Consider the following 25731-nt stretch of genomic DNA (forward strand, 5'->3'; position numbering starts at 1 on the left):
CTCGTGTTTTAATGAGTTTTGCTTTGCAAACATTCTGCCAGCAGGTGAAGTTTACATGGGCTTAAATCTGCTTATCATTTCCTAAGAAGCGCAGCTCATTAACTTACAATCAAGCCAGGTTAAGCTAATCAAAAATATCCCTTGAGTCAAAACAATTTTACCATCAGGCAATAAATCAATGTGGTTATCAGTCAGCACCACATAAGCACGCACACATGCATGTACTCTCTCGCACGCACGCACTACACTACACACACACACACACACACACACACACACACACACACACACACACACACACACACACACACACACACACACACACACACACACACACACACACACACACACACACACACACAAATGAGATTCATATACTTGGGATACAATTCATAAACGGATCCCATCTGAAGCCAGTGATTAGCTGTGTAGCAGAGGTATAATTGGAGCTTCTAATTACAGTATTGCCTCTTCGTTGCTCTCTACCTCTAATCTACCACTCAATCACAACAGCATTTACATCCCACAAAACAAAAATAATAACTTTTGGTTGGGGTTTTAATGAATGGATGGATGAATGGAACATTCCACCAACCGTCAAGACATTTCAGCAACTGTGTGGTTGAAAGAGTAAGCATTGAGCAACACATATACTGTCGAATAGATTAAGCAGAATGGGTGAACATCTCCTCTAAACAAGTGGGTTGGGACCCAAAATGTGTTTGCAATATAACAGAGACAAAGTACAAATCAAGGAATATTGGGATGTTCAATATATCAGACAGTTGATTGACTATAGTATTCACTATACTGATTGTGAATTGCGGATCCAGTCGAAAGCCTGTTGAGAACCATTGTTCTATAACATAAAACACTCACAAAGGCCCCAAGCAGGACAGGGACATATAGAGATTTTAAGGACATATGACATATATCACTCTGCAGTATTTACATAAGCATTATTTACTATAAATGTATACAGTATAGCGCAGCTACAAGTGCAAGCATTAAATATATAATTATAAAGGTAAGTGTACCAGCCCCTACTTAAGCAATTCATTAACTTCTGCAAAAATGGCATGTAACAAAAAATTACAATTGCATATATCCCGCAATAGAAATGTTTCCTTGTACAAATGAAATACAAAACAAAATCGCTGAGGTGTCTATAACGTTCTCTTGCGCTGAGTAAATAGTTCACAATTACCTTTTACATTCCATTATGACACTTTATCATTTCAAAAAAACTCCTTCAGTTGCTATTCAGATTGTTGCCGCGGGGTTGGATGGTCACCCTTCTGACCGGGGTCTGATCCGCATTGCGATTGGCCACCAGCTCCTGCAGCTGCAGGGCTCCGCCGCCAATGAAACAGAACGCCGGGCACACAGGACCGGAGCAATCCACGTACCCCTCCCACAGGGGGCGGAGAGAGTGGGCGTCGTAGAAGGTGACGCGTCCCTTCTCAAAGTCAAGGGACACCCCAAGCCGCGGTGGTAGGGGGTAGGTGAGCCCCGTGGGGGAGGAGGGGTGGTTGCCATTGGTGAGGGGGTCCCGGCCGCTGTTCCCGTGGTGGTGGTGGTGGTGGTGGTTGGTGTGTTGTGGCAGGTAGATCTTTCCCATGCCCATGGTCAGGAAGCAGAAAGGGGGAGCGGAGTCCAGCGCGTCCTCCGCCCCGCTGTCGTGACCACTGTCTGGGTCATAGCTGTAGAAGAGATACAGTTCAGAGTACAGTACAGTACAGTGAAAGGATGGGGATAGCACACACCGTTTTCAATTCAGAGGGCCTCATTGGCGTAGTATACGCGTAGATCAAAACGTCAACTTTGCAATAAATCTAACAAATGTACCTCATGTTTGCTGCTTACTTGAGTGTGCTGACTGATGTAATAATTTAGAAATAAACAAATGTGTAGTCTGCACTCAGTCTTGCATTCAGAGTGCTCATTACTTTGGTTTATTTCGTAATAAACAACAATTTTAATACAGCATGACTTTTTTTCTCCTCAGTTTACTCTCTCCTTCCCTCCTCTCTGCCTCCCTCTACAATTAAAATATTATGTTTCAAAACACACACACCTGCACATGATGCTAACGTTCTTAAATACCATGTACATATCTTCTTTCACATATGGTATATATGCTATCCGTATATATAACTGTACTTGTTCTGTTTAACCTGTCTTCTATCTCTCTCTTTGCTCTCTCTACTCCTATCGTCTCTCTCTTCTCACGCAATACTGGAGCGTGAGAGAAAAATGGAATTTCACCCACTGCTTTACACCAGCAAGCTGTGATTTCAATCCTCTGCCTCCTTCCTGCTCTACTTATTTCTTCTACTTGATCACTGGCCTCATGCATTTGACTTCTCTTTTCCTGGCTTCTCACCGTGGACTGGCCATGTCCTGAGGCAGGTGGAACCACTCCTGTAGTTTAGACTCCAAACCAACTCCCACCTGTTAAATGGATAGAATCAGAGGTAGAAGAAGTATTGTACTGGAGTAAGAATATTTGCCTCTGAGATGTAGTGGAGTAGAAAATAACATACGCAAGTAATGTAAAATTAGGCTAGCAAAATGTTTACTTAAGTAGGCTATAGTACTTGTGGAAATGTACTTTCCAGTGCAAACTTTCCACCACTGGACAGAATGAACAGAAACAAAAGATGTGTAAAGCTATGATAAACAGGACATTTCTGTGAAGGCAAACCTTCAAACAACAGATGGAATGTTAGTTATACAACCGCCATATTGCTCTGCACCGTTATTCGTGGTTGCACACTTGCCTTGACCAGGTAAGACCCCGGCTCTACTGAGCATGCCCAGTAGTGCCGCCCCTGGGTGATGGCCACGTCCCCTACCAGGAGGTCAGAGGTCAGGTGACAGGAAGTGAGGGCGTTGTCGGCGGCCTGCAGCAGGGAGAGGCCGGGCACACTGCGGGCACAGCGCTGCTCTTTGCTAACCACCAGCCTGTCTGCGTGTAGGCCCCAGCGAGAGTCCAGGTAGAAGTTCAACACTGGGAGAGGAGCAGAGACGCCCAGGAAGGGTGGCAGGAGGGGGTGAGGGAAGGGGAAGAAGGGAGAAAAAGAGGGAGAGCGGAGGAGGAGGAGAAGAGGAAATGATAGAGGAACAACAAGGGGGAGAGGTGCAGTCAAAAACGAGGTCAGGGATTAAGAAAGGAATGGAGACAGAGATTTCTTGGTGGATAAGAGCCAGTAAAGGTATTCAACGTAAAGGTATTCAAAGTCAGAGTAGTGGAAACAAAGCCAAGTACAGGAAAGCTGCAGAGGAGGTGGACAGGGAGTCGGAGAATGAGGAGCAGACATGCACCTCCTCCTCGGAGTGGTGGGGAGGGGGTGAGCTCAACACTGCAAGAGGAGGAGAAACCGCACATTGATCTATATATCGACCTCTGGGGGAGTTCAAAGCAAAAAGGTATCCGGTAGAAGCTTCGGTGGAACAGATAGTTTTTTTTTTGCCTCCCCCTCACACAAGGTGCAGTTCCACCCAGACCACTTAGAGGTAGGAACATCCCAGGGGAACAGCCAGGAGCACACACACACACACCACTTCCACACACCGCTCAGTCAGGACACGACCACACAGCCATTAGGGGCCTGCGGTTCTGTGTTCGATCCGTATTGTTAAGCCTTGCGTCTTAACAATCTGCACTGGCACTTTGGCAGATCTCACTGTGGGGGAAGGTACTGTACTGGCAGGGGCGGAGAGGGGTCTGGGTGTGTACGGTAGATGGGAGGGAGGATACAGGAATGCTTGGCATGACCACACAGAGAGAGGAAGAGATCATTGCGAGGAAGGCAGGAAACAGAACCTTTTTTTTCCTTTAATACCAACTCCAGTGGCTGGTAAATTCCCTCCCTCCTGTCCGACTGAATTTTTTTACAGCATTTACTAAATGCTGTCTGGTTACCTGCCAGATTAGCTGATAAAAAATAAAAGTTGTGCTGGTGCTGTTTCATTGCAAATCAAAACTGCTACATGAATAGGGAATTAATGGTTAGCGTAGATTCATTGGGCCTTAAATTCCCATAAAAGTCTAAAGATGTGATTGCCTGTATGAGTCACAAAGAAAGATTGTCCTTCTAAAAAATAATTAGCCAGATGGCTGGTGTTTATTTCCCACCCTTTGTGCAGTAGGATGACTGGGGTAGATCAGGGATTGGAAAAATAAAACTTTTCGTGCACATTCTTTCTTACGTTGGGAAGGATGCATGTCGTTTGGCTGTGTGAGAGCAGAGCAGCAGAGGATGAAGTGTTGAGCTGTGATGTCATGACGGCAAGAAAGACGAGGACAAGTAGATGGGAAGAAGCTAGATGTTTAGAGAATGGAAACGAATGGTAATGAGTGGGTAGAGGAGAGAATGAGAGGAGAGAGATGGAAAAGGAACATAGGAATGGATAGAAAAAAAGAGAATGATTGTTAAGCATCTCACTATGAAAACCATATTATATCATGGCTGATATGAGTATATGAGAGTCATTGCAAAGGTGCGTATGGGTCTTAAATGATGAGTAACTTTGCATGTGCAAGTAATGGGATATTTTGATGTTTGCATGTTTGCATGAACTTATTTATCTGACTAGCTGAACTTATGACTTGGCTTTAATGTAAATTAGAAAGTAATAGCAACTTAATGCTTGTTTCAACTGGAAATTTAAAATAAAAATCTGAGGCTTTTAATCAGTTGCATAATTCAAGAAATGAGCACTGTTAATGGAGTCAATGTACAGTCGGTAAATGCATAACGAATACGATTTAATATTGTCCGTCACTCGTGACATCTTATCAGTCAATAGACAATGAGGTTTGTATATTCTCACCTGGTGCAGGTGGGGTGTGTAGGTACACTTCCTCGCTGTAATCTCCGTAGCCAGCCTTATTGCAGCCCCTAACCCTCAGCACGTACACACTGTCCATCTCCAGCCTGTCAATCACCGAACTGGTCCCGTTCACCTCATCCAATCGCTGCCAGCCCCAGCGGGCTGCAGCCAATCCGCCTCTGACCCCACCCCTTGACCCTCCCCCAGGCACCACCCCCCGGCGACGGTACTCCACTGAAAAGTGCCAGGCTGGGGGGGAATCCTGAGGCAGTCGCCAGCACAGGAAGAGCTGGTCGTAGGCCAGTGTACGTTGGGTGTCGATCACTGGGGCCTGGGGGGCTAGAGGAGACAAGAAAGAAGATGGAGTTGTGGTTCTGCAGGGTGGCATAGTGGTTAGAGCTGGGCAATTAACCAAAAATATATCAAAACCGATATTTAGTGTGGAGTTTGCATGTTCTCCCCGTGTCCCCTAGGGTAGGCACCCTCACAAAAAACATGCAGTAATCCTGGTCTCTAAACTGCCTCCCCCTGGCCAGCCGGGGCACCTGATGGAGGGGAAAGGAACTGGTTGGAATAATGTGTTCCTTTCACATGCTATGTCTAACCGGTGAAACTCCTCCCTGTCAGGTGAGAAGAAGTGTAGCAAAGAAATGGTGTTACAAAAATCGTGGGATAAACATTTAAGTAAAAAATGAATAAATATTTAGAACCAATAACCAGCTTATAACCGATTAATCAAGAAGCAAGTTTATTTTTTGTTTGTTTAGTTAAATATAAAAAAATTACACAAAAACATTCCAATCGACTAAATAGATTAGTTTGAGCTCTTTTCTGTATACTCTATTGTATAGTGGTGTGTAGAAATTGCGTGACCACCTACACTGCCAAATGTTCCCCTAAAATGGACCTCCTCTCTCCCTCTCCCACCTTTAATGAAGTGCAGCTCTGTGAGCAGCTTGAGTTCTTTGGAGACATCCAGCTGGAAGTGTCTGAAGGAAGGATCAGCAGCCAGGGCGAAACACTGGATGTTCTCTATGGACTTATTTAACCTGGGATGGTGAAGGTAGAGGAGACAGGGCCAAATGTGGAAATGAGAGCAGATGGAAAATGGAGCATACTGTAGAGATTATAGGGCAGGTACATGACAGGAAAATATCAGAAAAAATTTATAATGTTTTGGGGTCCATGCGTTCTTCAGAAGAACTATTTGGCACTTCATTCTGCAGAAGGTGTGCAGACTGACTAATTCACAGTTTTGCATCATAGAACAAAAAAGAGTTAATCTGTTCATAGATTACACAAAACGTCTGTATTTCTCAATTAATTTCGTATTCAACAGTCTAGTCCCACATTGTGTCCATTTAACTTAAAAACAATGTTCAGGAATTTAGCAGACTCTCTTATTCAAGTGTAGAGTAAATAGCATGAGCCCTAGGCAACAAATGACAGGGTAAATACTGTAATGGAGGGCAAAGAAGTAAGCTAACCTAACAGTCATCAGTTATCCAATGAAGAGCATGTAACAAATCTTTATCATAAACACATAATGGAACTCATAACAAATAAAGTTAATAATGCAATAAAAGAAAAGTATAGGGTACAAGAATTCTGACGAAAGGAAAACAATGATACTGTCCAGGTAGGCTTGCACCCCAGACCTGTTGTGAGTCTGGCGGGCCGCCTGTACAAAGGCGGGCGCGTCCGTTTCTTTCAACATCTCCTGAGTGTACATCATGAGGCCCGCGTGCTCCATCATGCTCCTCCTCTCTACCACCTGGGCGGCCAGCGCCTCTCCTCGCTTCTGACGCGTTGCCTCCAGGCTCTGTGTCAGAGAGGCGTGGCGTTCGGCAAGGGCGGCCGTTAGGTCCCTGACACTCTGAGCCAGCTGTTCTCTGGCGGCTATGCTGTTCACCTGCAGGTGACAAATAAGGACATCTAATGGTTAGAGCAGCGGTTTCCACTTTCCAGTGGCGGAAATATCGACGGTGCAACCGGTGCAATGCACCGAGGCCCAGCTGTAGACTATTCTGTCACGTTCCGTCGCGCTAATGAAACACTAGATGGGATTATTATGTCATGTCAGCAGTATCAGAAGATGTAAGTTTAATTAAAGTTTTTTTCCATCTGTCCAAAGTAATTTCTGATAGCCTGCAGGCTGCAGCCCTGCAGATAAACTACAGATTGATTGAAAGTGAAACATGCAAATTGATTGAATATTTTACTATCGCTTAGGTACAGTTCAAAGACGCATTTGGTACAATGAAGCGCGTCATATCACATCGCATCGCATCACATCCCCCCCTCCCCCCCCCACCCCGCAGCCACAATATTTTAGGGGGCCTAAACTAAATATTTGCACTGGGGCCCATTGCCAGGTCCTTTCGCCCCTGGCGGTTTCCATCCTTTTCTGGATCAGAGCCCTCTTGAAACTTCTCAAAAGTGTTCACGGCTGCTTGCATATTCAGGGCATGCTTAGTATTTTAATGGTCAATGAAACTTAGTGTACTGTAAGGTTTGTGTGAATACAATATTATGTTGTTTGTTGTCCAATCTGTTTGAGTATGTTATCTATCTATAAATGCACCAAGTCTCTGTCTGTATGTCTGTGTGTAATCCACATAACTCGAGAACCGTTAGCCCCACCGACTTCAAATTCGACACACCCGTTCCACACCACCACAGGGGGTGCAGTGCCCGGGGTCGAGTCGGTCGGACCCACGGTTGTCCAGAACCACCAAAAAAACCATCCCAACACTCCATATTTGGGCATGGCTGACACAGAACACATCATTCTGACGTCTGCATAGACTCCATTTGGGCATGCCTGACAAAGAACTCCATATATGGGCATAAAAGGGACACAGACATAATTTCTGGGTGGGGCATGCATTTCCAACTTGCATCGTTCCAAGTAGGCCCGTGCCCAACGGGCACCACTGTAGAGGCCCCACCATAGGCACCGCTCTAGTATTATATAATTTAGCAATATTACATGAGAGTGTGTGCTTATACAATTGGCTGAAGTATAGCTTACCCAGAATACAAGCTTGTAAATAGAAATGTGAGGGATGACCAGTTGGCCAAGCTATACAGAAAACAGTGATGTGTGTATTTGAAAATTCAAATGAAACGCAAAGCCAAATGATACAAGGGCCCGAGTTTAGCCAAGGTGGATGAACAGGCCATGATATAAACAGTACTGACTTGTTATTATTAGCTCAGTAGTAAAAGTGTCAGCACTTGTGCAGGGGACCTGGATTTGAATCCAGGGGAGGACATGAAGGTTATAGAGTGCAGCTTTAATGTTATACTATGAATCAATAGTATGAAACCCTATGAATCTAGAGTTGACAATTATTTGGGGGCCCAATTGCTATATCCTCAGGTTTGGAATTGTCCTGTGATTGTATAATTGTAAATGTTTGCCACATGCACTCTTGGAAGTGAGCTTGAAGAAGGTATTGGATTAGTGCCAGTGGCAATTATTAGTAATCTCAGAAATACTGAAAGTACATTCCTTGAATCAGAAGTCCACATACTGACAGACACTAACAAACACAATGTAGTCTGTAGTATTTGTACAGTATGAACATTTACAGCTGTGTGTGTGTGTGTGTGTGTGTGTGTGTGTGTGTGTGTGTGTGTGTGTGTGTGTGTGTGTGTGTGTGTGTGTGTGTGTGTGTGTGTGTGTGTGTGTGTGTGTGTGTGTGTGTGTGTGTGTGTGCGCGTGCGCGTGCATGCGTGCATGCGTGCGTGCGCGTGCAGTAGATGAATACTGGACTACTCGCCCCGGTGCTTGCCCGTTTTTCCTCCCGGAATTTTCCTCAGTGAGGGGGATAACTTGTAATATGCTATTGGCTGTTTGTATTCTTTTTGGAAAAATATAAAAAGATACTCCTGTGGAAAGGCTATATTATTTGACTTATATTGAACCTATAAACAATTTAGTATTATTTAGTAAGGTTTTGCCCCCTCAAATGGTACCTCGTCAGATAATCCCCACATATCCTACAACAACTTCTGTGAACAGACTTCACTGTAGTAGCTTTTCATAAATTATATTTGTACTTAGGCTTTCTGCTGTCATGAAAGTTTATAGTTAGAGAAATTCAAAGTCCAGCCGTCTGCTGTCCAGCCTCTCCCACCCCTCACTGGGGAGAATTCTGGGAGGAAAACAGAAACGGGGCGAGTAGTCTTGTTACCCAGTAGATCATCTAGGGCTAGGCACATCAGTAAATAAACAGATTTACCAATATAATCTAATCTATTTTGTGTGGGATTTGGTTTACATCAACAGATAATATTTAGTTTGTGTTGACTTGAGACCCATAATTCAAACATGCCAGTTAAATAAAGTGTGTTTTACAGCTATGCTAATGTCTAGCGACAGCAGCACTTACAACTAATATTTCCCGGCAGCCTGGCAACAGTGGTGAGTGATGTCAAAGCTTCAACCTTCAAATTTATTTCCGTTCCAACCAAAATAGATTTTGGATCAGGAAAGACTAATTGAACAGAGTTTGGCTACCTGCCAATGTAGCCAGTCAAATTGACAGAATGGACACAGCCATTTTTCCCCCACTAGCTGACTGGTAGTGTTAACATTGTGATCTACAGTAGTATGTTTGACAGCTGTATTACTCACCTCGGTCTGAGTTATGGCAGACTCCAGCTGGGTGATCTGAGTTAAAACTGTGTCCTGGTTGGCCAATATGTAGTTCATCTCCTTTGTAATCTTCTCCTGTCAAACCAACAGATGAAAGCCAAATTAATACCAAACAGATGTAATCCTAATGCATAGCGTTATATATATATAATTATACCTTACTTTATTTTACAATAATATACTATACTGTCAGTACAATGCATTACTATAATTTACTACAGTAAATTGTTCTAGGTTGGTAGAAAACACTGTGCATCTATTTTTAATTCCCTTGAAAATCTGTGTCATCACATCAGTGACAGTGAGTCACTAATACACTAATATATTATGCACACTGCATGCTTTTTAAGGAAAGGTTCTGACCTTGAGGGCCTGGTAAGCATGGGCAACTGGTAGGATCTTGTGGCCAGCATGGACACGGCGCAGCTTGCAAAGCGAGCACAGCAGCCGCTGACAAGACCTACAGTAGAACTGAAGCTTCTCCTGGTCATGTTCTGGGCAAGTCAGAACCTGGGGAGAGGATTTTTGATTATTAGTAGGGTGTATATACTGTATATATCAAATTGCATTTTTTTAATTGCAGGATTCTGTAATACAGTTGGTTTCCATAGATTTTTTGCATTCCAGGGTTGTTTCAGAATTGCATCTTAAAGCACTTTTAAATGCAGCTGTTGTGCTTGCCTGTTTGTTTCTCTGTGACCACGATTTTTAATTGATGTCTGGCATCTTACATTTTTATCTTATTGACTTTGAGTTACTCTTGCATTATTGTTTGTAAAGCATTTCTTGAAAAGTGCTGTATCAAAACGTATGAGTCTAAAACCCCTCTAGTGGCCCCTAGAGGCCGTGTTGCTCCCTACGACCACCTGCATAAAATTAGTTTAAACAGACGTCCTTGTCTTGTTAGAAGAGCACAGGGATAAGAATTAAAACAAAAAGGCCAGAGGGTGGCACTAGAGGAAAGGTCCTGTGGTCACTCAAATGATTAGGGTTCATTCTCCAGGGACCACAAAAGTGCGCAGCTAGTTTCATGGCAATCCAGCCAGTAGTTTTCAAGATGCGTTGTTTTGTACCAAAGTGTTGGACGGAAATTGCCATAATTAGAACCCTGCCACTATAAGTTATAATTAACATTGACCATGTATCTATGTATCTGGTCATTACAGCCACAACCAGACCAGCCTATGCAGCTCACCTTGGGTCTAAAGTTGAGAGTGGGCTGGACATGTTCATGTTGAGCCCGTGGCGTGCCCCAGGGGTGGTAAAGCTTAAAGCACTCGTTGCAGAAGCTAGCCCTGCAGTCGGCACAACCCTTAGTGGCCTCCAGAGTCTGCGGAGGCTTACAGAACTGACACATCACAGCCACACTGCCCAAGCTCACTGTGTGTCTGTACCTGTAGAGAAAGAGGGAAATGGAGAGAGTGGGGGAGGGTACGTGTGTGTGTGTGTGTGTGTGTGTGTGTGTGTGTGTGTGTGTGTGTGTGTGTGTGTGTGTGTGTGTGTGTGTGTGTGTGTGTGTGTGTGTACTGCATTGTGAGCTTGTAGATCGGCTATTTCTGAAAAATGTCCTTCCATTTCCTGAAAAGGAACGGTTTTCTACAGACAATTTGAAATGACAGATATAGTACAATATACAAATTGCAGAAGAGCTGGCCAAACACCAGGGGGGGCGATAACTGAGCGTAAGCATGAAGAGCATTAAAATGGGAGCCAGCAGCAGCACAATGCTGTTAGACTGCAACCCAGTGGAAGTTGCAGAGTATAGGCTACGCCGCCGGAGTCACAATGCAGTGTGAGCCCTACTACTGCATTCCTCCAGCAGCTCAGACCCTGCTGATTAAAAGCAGTCAGCATTTAGAGCACATTCCGTCACCTGCTGCTTCATTGAAATGTGACCTCTAGCATCTTGGGCACTGAAGGGCCATAACGCAGCATGCACAGTTTCATATGCATCTGCAAAATGCAGATGATTAGTCTGTTTGTGTGTGTGTGTGTGTGTGTGTGTGTGTGTGTAAGGCTACCTCTCGACTATGCGCTCCAGGGTAAGGTTGCGTAAGCACTCAGTCAGGCCCTTCTCTCCCAGCTCCACATCTCGGCCACAGGGGATGCAAGGAAACATCATCATCGGGATGGGCGGGCCTTCCTTACGCCTTCGCGCCGGATACGTACCGTATCCACCTTGACAACAGGCGGGAGGGGGGGTAGATGTGAGAAGAGAGACAGAGAACGATAAGAGAGGGACATATCTAAGAGTTTTTGTATTTTAAAACTTAGTTTGCCTTTAAAAGAAATAATTGTCAAATCGCTTTTTCTTTTTTTTTGTCCATCTAGGCTAACACATCTACATATTTGGGAATATGCCATCTTTCAATCTGGTGCAATACACGCCCTGTCTACACAGTAAAATCCTGAGTGTTCATTTAACTCTGAGAGTGTAGTGTACAAATGTAACCCGTAATGGTACATTTGGTGATATTTGCACACTCAGATTTACAAATGGATACCTGTGTAAGAAAGCATAGCTCCGAATTACGTAAATAAATAAAGTGTTATCATATAGTGACTAGGATAACACTTAATTTAGACTAAGACCTGACAACAAATTCAAATGTCATTGAACAAGGACAGTGTTTAGCTAATGTTGGAACAATCCATTTCAAAATGAGATATTCACTTATCTATATTCACAGTAAAGGAAGATGATGTGTTGGGGACAGGTTAGACAGCTTGATGGGTTGCTATGGTTACTATGGTCACGTGGTGTTGGGTGGTGTCAGACAGGTAGTAAAGTCAGCTGTTCACTGGTGTCATTTCATGAATGGAAGGAGAGGGGGTGAACGACGGGGAAGTCCAACTTTGCTGACCGCTTTACAAACGCAAACGCCATGCTGCTATCTGTATAAGATTCTGCACAACGCACTTTGTTACGATGTTTTAATATAACTTTAATAAATGAATAAAAACGGAGTACACTGGAGAAGTGAGTCCTTGGCATGCAGCGCGTCTGGCAGTACATTTCCCCGCTTTTAGCCTCTCGGTGGCTTAATAAGTTCGTCGCCACCTACATTGTCAGCAAATAGTGACACAAATGGAACGATTAGAGCCATGGAAGGACCCGACAAGTCACACGTTGACGCAGAGCAAACGAGCCACGCAAACAATTGAATGAACACAGCTGAATGAACACAGCCACGGACACACACAACCGGACCCGAGCACTTCAAATGACAAGCGGTAATGTAACCCTGTCGCGTTCTGCTGTTGAACTAAAGTTGGTTTGTTTGGATCAGTTTGAGCGGGTTATGCCGCTGAGTGGAAACTGGAAACTGACATTGTCTTTGTGATGCGCTGTGGATGCAATTGTGCGCCCGCCGGGCTAAACTGTATCGTGTGCGTGACAATTAACGTGCATTGTTCTCTGAGCGATCGCCGATCGCTGTGACTGTTTTCATGTGGCTGGCTTTGCATTGGATTCTCATTGTGTAATTTGCTTGCACATTCAAAATGAGTGTAACGAAAGTGGGATCAAATGTTGGAAAACAGGACATGGAAAAAAGGAAAATGAATCTCTCTGGAAAGGCTCTTGCAAATAAAATCGAATCAATCCAAAAGGAACACAAAAGGAAAGTGAATGAAATAAAGGCTCTGATGACCTCCATCAAAGAGCTCATGAAAAATGCCAAAAACGTTTCACTGGTTAAAGAACAACTTGATGCTTTGACGCAATTGTCTCACATTTCTAATGAACTATATGTTTCTCAAATAACTCTTATTCCACACGATGAACAAGGAAAACAAAATGAATGGTTCTCAAATGTTAACAAATATAAAGATGGTCTCATTGAGGATGTTTATGCCTGGTTCTCACAAATTATAGGACCCCAAAATAAACCTCAGCTAGAGGCTCAGTGCAGGCCTATTGAAAGGCCTATGCAGCATGAGGCTGCTGAGGAGGAAAATGGAGATCATGGATACGTGGAAAATGTGGACGTGACTTTGCCCCAGTCAAATCATGTTCATGATGCTCAGGAGGATGTTAGGCCATGGGACAGCATATCAAACGCAAACAGCGAGAGTCACGGTTCAAAGGTGTCCTCCACTGCATCACAATGTGTCATGGTTGAGGCTGAAATGGCGGGTTTAGTGGCTCGGCAAAGGTTGCTTGCACAAAAACATGCTCTTGAAGAACAGGAAGCTCAACTAAGAAAACGAAAGGAACAATTTCAGCTTGAAGCAGACATAGCCGAATCAGCTGCAAAATTAAATGTTTTGAGAACCTCTGGGTCTGGAGTAGGAAGTGCTGCTTCTCAGAAATTGGACGGAATGGAATCCTACTTCGAAAGTGGCCTCAATATTAATACAGAGGCATTATCACACAAGGATGGGATAGGAAGAGGACAACCTACAGTTGTTGGAGGGGACACAAGGCCACAGGAAAGACAACATGATGGAGTCAAACATCTACAGAGGCCCTCAGCGCCCGCACAGGCACGGAGCATGGCCCCAGAGGCTAGAGACATACATACTTCTAGGAACACCACCAGTGAACAGAACAACATGACGGCCATAATGCAAAACCAAAATGAGATAACTTCAATGTTGGTGCATCAGCAATGCATTGCTTCACTACCTAAAAGAGAGATCCAACTGTTTGATGGCGATCCTCTGCAGTACCATGGTTTTATACAGTCATTTGAACAGACCATAGAAAGGAGGACTGACAACGCTGTCGATCTCTTGCACTATCTAGAGCAATTCACTAGGGGGCAGCCTCAACAGCTAGTCAGAAGTTGTCAACACATGACTGATGGCACTGGATACGCTACAGCAAAGGCTTTGCTCCAAGAACATTTTGGAAATGAACACGTCATAGCATCTGCTTATATGGATAGAATCTTCTCATGGCCAGCAATTAAGTCTGAGGATGGTAAAGCCCTACAAGCATACAGCCTATTCTTGCGAGGCTGTTGCAATGCCATGAAAAATGTGTGCAGCCTATGTGACTTGAATACATCTGCAAACATGCTCTCTGTGATTAAGAAGCTGCCCTACGAGTTAAGAGACAAGTGGAGAACAGAAGCATGTAACATCCAGGAAAGGCATCACAAACGAGCTTTGTTTGCTGATATTGTAACTTTTACTGAGCGACAGGCGAGAATCGCTACAGACCCTGTATTCGGAGACATACAAGATGCTCCAATGATGGGGGCTTTCAAGGAAACTGGCAGGGCTAAACCTGTGCCCCATTTCCAGGCAAGAGGGAGCAGTTTTGCCACAACATTATCTACTGTTGAAAGAGACATTCATTTGAAACACGAAGCCAAAGATGGACCCGAGAAGACTTGTCTTTTCTGCAAGAATAATGCACATGCACTGGAGTCATGTATTTTATTGGAGGGGAGAGCTCACAGTGAGAAGATGGAGTTCCTGAAGAAGAATGGAGTCTGCTTTGGTTGCTTGTGCGCTGCAGGGCACATCAGCAGACTGTGTACGAAACGTCTGTCTTGCAAGACATGTGGTGCACGGCACCCCACCTTACTCCACATCCACCCTGAGAATGGAGATGCAGAGGAGGTCAGGAATGACTCAGACAGAGCAGTGGTTGAAGTCCATACCGGTGGTCTTACTGGGGCCGGTGATAGAAATTGTAAGCTTGCCATCGTACCAGTTAAGGTGAAGGAAAAGGGAGGTCAAAGGTCAGTGGAAACGTATGCCTTTCTAGACCCAGGGAGTACAGCGTCCTTCTGCACAATGGGTCTGATGGATAAACTGGGACTCTCAGGGAGGAAAACAAGGATTATTTTACGCACCATGGGCCAAGAAAGGGTGGTTGACAGTTGCATTGCATCTGACTTGGAAGTCGCTGGATTGGACAGTGACTGTTACTGCGAAATGCCTCAAACCTTTGCACAACACCAAATGCCCGTTAATAGAAGTAACGTCCCACGGCAGCAAGATTTGGAAAAATGGCCTCACCTGAAGCACGTCTATCTGCCACAGATAAATGCAGACGTGGAGATGCTGATTGGCTTGAATGTTCCTAGAGTCTTGGAACCACTGGAAGTCATCCGAGGTGTGAATGGAGGACCATATGCAGTAAAGACTATGCTCGGATGGACTGTAAATGGATCACTTGGAGGAGATGGCAGTGATGAACCTATGACCCAACCTGCCATCAGCATTAACAGAATCTCTGCTGTCACTCTTGATGAACTCTGGAACCAGCAATTTAAGTCAGAATTCCCTGAAAACAACCAGGATGAACTACTGGAATTTCTGGAAATTGCTAACAAGACAGTGGAGCTGGTTGGATCATTACTGAAGACCATGGAGCAAACGCCTGCATTTGAGGAAGCTCGACAGCCGCAGCTGGATGCCCTAACCCAGCAGCACCTTACTATTCTGGGGGACCCCAAAGAAACACATAGAGCAGAGGTGCTGAGCATCCTGAAAGAGAGAGATCTAGGACTCCAGGCACATGTGGAAGACACAAACCAGAAACCCTCGGAGAGACTGTACATAAAGCAGACTGAGTTGGAGACACTCTCTGCTGAACTGGCCGAGGTGTTGAGCAGTAAGCAGCTTCTGGAGATGAATCTCAAGATTCTTCAAATTCATGAGCATTCACAAGGCGGACTGGAGAAAGCTGTGGAGAAGGAACTCTCTGAGAAACAAAACTCTCACACTGGAGAACTGCATAATAAGCAGTTACAGAAGCCACTCGACGATCAAAAGTCTGCCCAGGAGAGCACCGTAAAGGACATAGAGCCGGTGAAGTGGAAAGCGCAGGAACGACAGAAATGGACGAAGATCAAGCAGAACTTCCTAACTTAACTCATGCCAGACAGGAATGGACTTGTGTGACAGGTTCGGATTAAGACCCGGACCAGCTTCTCTGCAGATCTGCCCTCTTCAGGAGTTGTGAGGGCGTCGCTTCTTTCCATGGATTTGGATTACAAGTGACTTTTTCTTGACATTGGAATACTTTGACTTTTTCATGACTTCGGATTATTCGTGTTTTTGCGTGTTGCTCGATTCAAGACCTGCAATGGTCTACTGAACTAGGAACTCAATCGCAAAAAGGACAAACGGTTGGAGAAAGAATGTAATGTGTTTTTCTATATGAATTAATGCCTTGATAATTATGACTGTGTATTTATGTGTAATAATTAGGGGCCGGAATGTTGGGGACAGGTTAGACAGCTTGATGGGTTGCTATGGTTACTATGGTCACGTGGTGTTGGGTGGTGTCAGACAGGTAGTAAAGTCAGCTGTTCACTGGTGTCATTTCATGAATGGAAGGAGAGGGGGTGAACGACGGGGAAGTCCAACTTTGCTGACCGCTTTACAAACGCAAACGCCATGCTGCTATCTGTATAAGATTCTGCACAACGCACTTTGTTACGATGTTTTAATATAACTTTAATAAATGAATAAAAACGGAGTACACTGGAGAAGTGAGTCCTTGGCATGCAGCGCGTCTGGCAGTACATTTCCCCGCTTTTAGCCTCTCGGTGGCTTAATAAGTTCGTCGCCACCTACATGATGGGTTAACATTAGAAACGTGAGTCAGGGCTCCCTAGTGAGTGGAGGTGAGTGAGTGCACATTATTGTCATGATGACCTGGATTTGAATCTGGTGCAGGCCTTTGCATGTCACCCTCTGTCTATGCTGCCACACCCTGTCTCTCTGCACTGTCTAAGAAAGCAGAAATACCTCGAAATTAAGCTTGTCAGTGATCTTTTGACTTTTTTTTTTTTTTTAATTAGGAGGATAGGATCACCTGAGTTTTAAATATGAAAAGGTTTTTGTTAATTGAACGGACAATGTTTTAGAAGACAATTTCCGGGCCATGGCTTAATAACATGTGTGCTGTTACCGGTATGTTACCTACTAAAGGCTCAGATACAAATTGAAATCAATTATAAAAATATACATTTTATATATAAAATATATAATTAACAAACAATATACAGGTATAATGGCTTCCTTACGTTATTGCAATTCCCCACACTAATTATCCCCTGGAATACAGAAATACAATTAAGTGTTTGTAAAGCTAAAACATTTAAATTATTTGAAAAAACCACACCTGTGTGAACCGAGTGGTGCAACTCCCCCCTCTCTCCCCCCCCCCCCCCCTCCTCTCTCTCTCTCTCTCTCTCTCTCTCATTAGCAGGCAACAGTGCAGCACTGTCACTCTCTCTCTGTTTCTGCATGGCACAACAGCGCCCCTATTGGTACTCATACTGGTGCTCATACATAGGTGAACACATACATACAGGTAGGTGAACACATAGGTGTACACGGACATTGCTGGTTGTAGGAGTGGTTGCACCACTCAAAAAGATATGCAGATGAATATACTATATTATATAGCCAAAACTCATCATTGTTTTTTCCACAGTGCTTCCTTTTCCATTTATGGTAAATATCTCAAGCTTTCTGCATGTTGCATTGTCTGTATTTGTCTAAATATGTTCAAAAGCATTAACATAATATTGTTCAGTTAGATGCTCTGTGGCGACTTGGGCTAGTGGACTAGCATATGAGGCTCTGACCGTAGTACACCACCAGAAATCTATCATTCAAACCAAGAAGCAGTCTCTAAAAGTGCTTTGTCCTACATAGATTCAATGACCTACTATAATTTTAAACCAATTATTTAATTAGAATTTTAAAATAGCCGATGTGCAAGCACCACGCACCACACGCCGCGTTGCGTTGTGAGCTTAATTGTAGATTGGCTATTTTCTCCAGTCCACGTACGACTAAGTATATAGGTCTAAATTGGTTAAATGAAATTTCTGTCATTTTGGAGAAGAAGAAGTTCTCTAACTAATCCATACCTGCTCGTAGGACACGGTCAATGGGCCTCTGCTCAGCTTTGGGAGCGGGCCTACGTGCCTGGCGTGGTGAACGTGTGTTGGGGGTGGAGGCCGGTGAGTTGGGCTCTGGCGGAAGTTCTGGCGGCGGGTAGCCACTTGCCACCAGGACTTCCGAGGCGCACATGAGGCAGACACTGTGTTGGCATGGCAGGACCACTGGCTGTTTGACTATCTCCTTGCACACCGGGCAGTGAAGCTCACGCTCCATGCTCTTCATATTAGACTGGGAAAGACAGAGGTGAAGAAGGGACGTTAACATGTAGAGATGAACAGATATGAATGAATGAATAGCTTATTTCGGTACGTTACAGTGACAATACATATGTTAAAATACAGTTGTGTTTGCATAATCAGGGGTGGCACCGAAAAGGTGTAGGCCAGGGGTCCTCAACTAGAAATGATGAAGGTCCACAAATATTTTTTTGAATAAGACCGAGGTCCGGTCCCATGCGCGGCGTCCATCGGAGAGCGGGGCTCTATGCCCGTTTAGTATGGTCAAGCCAAGCTTATACAAATCAGATTGCCTTCCACCCAACCAATAATGGGGTGCAGAGTACAGGCCCGGAGTGGAATTCCAAATCAGGCCGGGAGTAATACGCCCTGGCAGGCCACACTGCGCGCGCGCGCATAGCGCGCGCCCAAATTTTGGGGGCCCTTTGGGGACATTTGCAGCAATTTCACATGAGAAATGTACCATCTGATGTTATTTATATTATTAACTTAAAAAAATGGTGGTCCGCAAAGAGGTGGTCCGCGGTCCGGTCGCGGACCGCGGTCCGCCAGTTGAATACCCCTGGTGTAGGCTGAAGCCAAAGCTTATTTTTAAGAGTAACATTAGTTACTGACAAAACACAACAAAAACAGAGTAAAAAGAAAACAAAAACAGAAACAGAGAAGAAAACAAAACTTTTTTTTTTAAATATATAACTTAGTTTTACAAAATGTAATAATATACAGCGAGTCCTTATTTACAAGGTCTCTTATTTTGTATAATATAGCTATTGTTTACTATCTATTATTACACCAAAGAATTTATTTTCATATACTCGTTCAATGTCATTTATTGTTAATTTAACTGAATTATCTATTATTTTATTACTAAAGATCATGTATTTAGTTTTGCTAAGGTTCAATGATAATTTGTTGTCTTTGTGAATAACTATGGGCATGTAGTAAACAAAGTATTTGTATCACCCAGTATTCACTGAGCTCATCCATCCTCGGGCACGGCTGCATCAGCCCTGATGTGCCGTCTGTTGGCTTGGATGGATATCCTAGGTCTTAACTATGCCAACAACACGCCAACAACACATGCTGTGCTGATAATCTATATACTTTTAGAAGGGAAAATAAATAAGCATAGCACATGTAAAATGGATAAGCATCAGAGAGACGAACAATATCAATCAAGAATCTCAAAGGTATGATTTTGAGATCTAAAAATACTTTGGAGTAAGCAATGATTGGAAGAAGAGAAGCAGGAGTGTGACCACATGAAGAGCTGACAGAACAGTCTACATATATATATATTTCAGAAGGCCAGTAAGGGGTCGCATCCCCCCATTAAATATAGATAAATAGCGTACATGAATGATTGAATCACTGCAGTCAGTGGATTTGTGTGCTGAAGTCACATAGCTTCTTATGTGAAACTCTTTGCATAGTGGCCACACATGGTTACTTCTGTGTGAATCATATAAGTAAATCAGAACTTCTTCAATTATACTTTCGACTCAAAGTCCCTTTTTGATTCCTTTTTTTTATGCTTAGAGATTCAGAGCAGTGGTCATCAATGTGTCCATATGCGGACAAATGTGTCCTTAATAAACATGATCTTGCAGGCTAAACATGGTCCACCCTCATCTCTGCTTTGTAGGGGTTGAACAAGTTACCACCACCAGAGGGGGTAACCTTCCGAAATTGCTATCTCAGATTCATGAACTCAACACCATGCAACCACAGGGCCTAAATGATGACTTTGCCTACATTCAGTTCCTGTCTGCCTAATCTGTTTAAGATTTCTGTGTGTTCTGAGTTCCTGATGTAGTTTTCTGTGCCCTTAGACATTTATATTTTTATATAAACTGTGATGCTATGTAAGGACCTCCCCCCTACACAGGTGGGGATGATCAAATTTGGCTTTAAAAGAGGGACCTATACATCCCTGGTATCACTTTTGAATCTACTCTGAAGAAGGCTACTGCCGAAACGTGTCTATCAGCCTTCTCAAATAAACATGAGGAATTGCATCTGAGCCAGTCTTGCATCTGTTATTTTGGAGTGCTGCTTTTTCCACTTAGTTGATTTATTTTCAAAGCTGAGCACCCACTGCCTTAACCAAGGGCAGTTTCCAGAGGAAGCGCACCTGCTTTTCTTTCTTTACTTGGTCTTGGCCGTGGCAAAGTTTTGATTTTCTTTTTTACACACCATTGTAATGTTCTTATTTTGATCATAAGACCCAATTACTGAATGTCAAGTCTTTCTTTTCTTCAGGATGTTTGACACTGATTTACTATGAAACAATGGTCTACTTGTGGTTCTCAAATGTTTTATTTGCTAGGACACACTTATAACCCCCTTAACTCTGAGAGTGTACAATGGGTCCATTTTGTTCCATTTGAACACTCAGAGTTACATACCTGTTATGGTCAAAGCAAGCATGGCAATGACCCTGCTTCAAGATATATCAATTACAGAACTCATTGGTAACACAATACACACAGAGACACTGAACAGAGATGTACACTGTTCATTGACACTGATGAAGACTGAACACTGATGAAATTGAAGACTGACAGCAGACCATACGCATGTATTTCCAAGGTCTTCCCGAGGCTTCGAAATGTTATTGGTTGATTCCCTTTCTCACTGCACTTGATAGTTTATACTATGTCGTCATGTTTTCATTTGGATTTCATCGCGTATATTAAAATGTATCTTCAGCTTTATGTAAAGATCTTTATAACTATTATTTTACGTAAATAGTTTATAAATTATACATTATGTTGTTTAAAAAATATATTGTTATTATGGGATAAACAGGAATGTGTCTTTATTCAACTGAGAGACAGATTCTGTCTGGTTTCACCAATGTGGTCAGAACACCTGGTTCAGTATCTTGCCTTATAGGCCAAGACACACTCCTCCCATCAATGTTGTATGCTAGATCGAAAGGTGTGAGTGAGGCCATAGGCTTCCATTACATTGTAATGGAAGCCTATGGCCTCACTCACACCTTTCGTGTTTAGTCATGGAAACACTTTATCCTTGTAATGATTACAAGGATAAAGTGTTTCCATGACTAGCTGCATACTGTTACAGTTAACTTATTATTGTTATTATTGTTTGCTCTGTCTCTCTCTATCTGTCTCTCTCTCTCTCTCTCTCTCTCTCTCTCTCTCTCTCTCTCTCTCTCTCTCTCTCTCTCTTGATCAACCGGTCAAGGCAGATGGCAGCTCACCTAGAGGCAGGTTCCGTTCAAGGTTTCCTTTAGCTATCGCCAAGGGCATGCACAATTGCACATGGGAGAATTGTAGGAAGTGTATGGTTTTTACCTGCTCTACACGTAATGTGTCATGATATAACTTGTTGTTGTGTTGTGTTGATTTGGTGCTATATTAATGAAGTAGACTTGACTTTCACAGCGATGCACGTATCCCCTTGACCCCTGTCCACTAGCGGGATGCTCTCTAGCAGCACTGCTACTTCATTGAGATGAGTAACTCAACGAGAATAATCCCATTCTCCAATGCTATAGAATGCTTGCTAGACATATGTCATTGATTGTTGGTAGATACTAGATAGCCATTTATCACATCTCAGTGTGATGTTTAGAAAATAAATATTTGTTAATTTGCTGATGTTCTGCTGTTGATAGAGTAAGGTCCAATTGTTAAAACACCTTGAGGGCCCGGGCCTATTTAATCCATTAATAAAATGTGCCCATCGTCAGCAAGTGCCTCTAGGCTGTAGAGCAATGCGATCAGTTTTCACAGCACTAATTTGCTTGGGCACATGACCGTGCACTTGAACTTGACGGTGATTTACGTCATGGGCCCGATGGTGTTAATGGTGCGTAGACTAGTACACAGTGCTTTAACTTTAGGCCTCCTGTAGGTGGATGGGTCGAATTCAATGTAACACCTGTGATGAGAGGTGGCCACTTCGTACCCTATTGGTAAACCACTAACCTCTTTCCTCAATGCAAGGTTTCTATATAGCCTATCTGCTTTTTTCTGTGATTTCTTCTCCCCCAGAATAGGGATGCTAGGGTTCAAGTGGCATGAGCATCTGGCCAGGAATGGTAACATATTTATGTCTGATGCTTTGTCTTTGTAAACTTCTTCTAATCTACTAAACATTTCACCTGTGTGTAGTGGTATGTTACATAAACGTCATCAAGCTGCCTCTGAAGGTGTCTAGTGTCATGTTAGAGATAACATATATAAAGAGGGTCTTTGTTCCCTTTGTGGCAACCTTGGCACAGGGCCACTGTGGAAACATCTAAATGTGTTGACCTGTGCAGCTGTTACAAAGTCACCAGCAGCATCACAGCTACATCACTGACACATTGAGTTACCTTAAAAAACAGGGCAGCATTGACTGGCTGGGCCACTCTACTGCAGCAGAGAGCTGTGATTCTAACTCTATAACGTGATGCAACACAGCAAGCGTAATCTAAAATCTGCAGTGAAAAGTCTTATCAGCTTTCCCAGAATTTTCTAAAACACAAAACATATAGACATGCACAAACACCCTATACGCACGCACACGCACACACACACACACACACACACACACACACACACACACACACACACACACACACACACATGCACAAACACCCTATACGCACACACACACACACACACACACACACACACACACACACACACACAGTGTGTGACTGCATGCATGCGTGGACACACACATACACACACACACACACACACACACACACACACACACACACACACACACAGTGTGTGACTGCATGCATGCGTGGACACACACACACACACACACACACACACACACACACACACACAGTGTGTGACTGCATGCATGCGTGGACACACACACACACACACACACACACACAGCACACACACACACACACACACAGCACACACTATAGCAAATTTAAATCAGCTGGATTACACAGGAAAGCACTTAGACACTTGGAGCTGAACACTGTGATGCAGAGGGGGCAAGTCAAAGTGACCATGCAGAGAATGACCTTCTGAGGACTTATACGAATCACTGCCTGCCTATTCAAAATAACTATCAGGCTGAATTCAATATCAATGTAGCCGGCTACATATAGCAACTCAGGACCGAAGTCACTGTCATGGTCCCAGCTGCATGCATGCAGGACAGGCCATTATGAATAAGCACACTTATTACTTAGGTGATGTCATCAATCCATTTTAATATTTAATCCATATTAAACCCATAACTTGTTTCTTAACTCACTCACCCTCATCCTTTCTGTCATCATTTTCCAAATGTGGCCTAATAGGCTATCTCACTCCAGTATCCAGGACATATTTCAGTCTCATTAAGCACATTCCATCACGTCCAAGCCCATAGGAGCTCGCGCGCGGTACCCATGCGGGATAATGGGACCTCTGTTGCTGTGCAAGTTACTGTGGCCTGCATGACAAAAAGAACACGCGTTGCGGCAGCGCATCCTTACCTTCACCTGGAGCCTAGGCGCCATGACAGTGGACTAGCGTTCATTCCCAGCATAAAGGACGAGGGGAGGGAGGGGGTGGAGACGCGCTACATCTGGACAACTGTCACTGTGTGGGTGTGTGTGTGGACTGTGTGAGTGTGAGACAGTCTGTGACTGGGTCGGGAAAATAAAACTGTATAGCCTATAGCTTTGATGTCGGGACTGAAAACGTATTGGTGGATGCGTACGTATAACGTGCGTATAGGCTAATTATTCCCCACGTTGTGGTGTGTGCTGTGCTCTGCAGTAGTAGCTATGCTATGGCTACTGCTACACAGCTCCGTTTGGAACCTCTATATCTGCGCTGCTACGCTCGGAGCTAACGCGTAGCAGCGTAGATATAGAGGTTCCAAACGGAGCTAGGCTACACATAGCCTAAGCCTTAGCACATCGCGTACTGACTTGAGATCTGCAGAATTCGGAATTCCCATCACCGTTTATGGATTTGAAATGTTCATACAAACTGTAGTCTAAGCTACTGCATAAATGTCGTTATTGCGACAAATTCTACGGGCCGCGCCAGCGTGGATGTAGGCGACTTGTTCTGTTAGCAGCCTGTCTACGTGTGCCTGCATCTCGTCTCCATGGAAACGAGCAGGCAGGCCCGCAATCTCATCCCATCATCCCCAAGTCATCCTAAAAAAAGCGTGGCTATAATAGAGAAACAGAATCACGCATGCAATCGCATGCATTAGCCTACAGATAGATGTCACACAAACCAGACACGTATAGGATAAATGCTGTTGCTGGTTTATAGTTCAATTAGCCTAATAGTTCAATGTATGCTGTTATAGCCTAACATGAAATAGACTGCCTATCCCATTCTAATGCCCACCAGTGCCACCACCTTCTCAACCAATTAACGCATGTTGTTGGCTATAGACCACGTTGTAGCTACCACATACAATTAACTAATGTCATATATGGAGCTATACCTGCCGCCTATAAACATTATGCCTCAATAGGCTATAGGCCAGAGTTCTTAAAAATACACTATTCTGGTGTGGTAGGCTACACATTTTAAATGGATAATGTGGATTGAAGTGTAAGTAGCCTACCTACATGTAACGAAGCTGTTGCTATACAAAGTAAACTGAATTAGGGATTAGGCACAATCTCTGGGAATGTGTATAGCCTACTTTCATTATGGGCCGTGGTTTAGGCCCAGAAAATGGTGAAATAGGCGAATCAGTCAAGGTTCCGACAGGTGGAGACTGGACTGGAGCATGGCATGCCACCGTAGATACAATTCGTTCTTTCCTCTGAACTAGGCCTACTCGAAAAATAGGCAAACAAAACGAACGGCAACAATGCCATAATTTAACAATGCTTTCATTGATAAGATAAACAGTAATTTCTACTCACACTGATACGAGCCAAAGCATCCATCGCTGTTGTAGCCGTTTTCAAATCCGACTCTGCCATTTTAAAAATTGATTGAATCTCCTGTTGTCTCCATCTTCATATAGTAGCCTACGCCTAGGCTAAAAAACCCGCTCTATAATTAATAGGACTACTGTATGCCATTGCATTTGTACGAATATGTGTTTTATGAAATTTAAAATGCTGCAGACCCAAACACAATAGGCTATCTGTGGTAT

The 25731-nt window shown here is 43.7% G+C and overlaps 1 protein-coding gene across 1 annotated transcript; it reads right to left on the reverse strand.

Annotated features, from left to right (window-relative positions):
* Positions 1-516: 516 nt before the first annotated feature.
* On the reverse strand, positions 517-24124 carry trim46b (tripartite motif containing 46b). Its single transcript, XM_083765984.1, has 12 exons — positions 24092-24124; positions 18370-18616; positions 11527-11683; positions 10701-10899; positions 9869-10015; positions 9485-9580; positions 6498-6751; positions 5767-5888; positions 4840-5178; positions 2784-3013; positions 2387-2454; positions 517-1703 (listed from the first exon to the last, which is right to left on the reverse strand). Exons 1-12 carry the CDS (start codon positions 24113-24115, stop codon positions 1253-1255), a joined length of 2334 nt encoding a protein of 777 aa, XP_083622110.1. The 5' UTR covers positions 24116-24124; the 3' UTR covers positions 517-1252.
* Positions 24125-25731: the final 1607 nt, after the last annotated feature.

This window comes from Protomyctophum parallelum (genome assembly GCF_964188405.1).
Source record: "Protomyctophum parallelum genome assembly, chromosome: 1".
Classification (NCBI taxonomy): domain Eukaryota; kingdom Metazoa; phylum Chordata; class Actinopteri; order Myctophiformes; family Myctophidae; genus Protomyctophum; species Protomyctophum parallelum.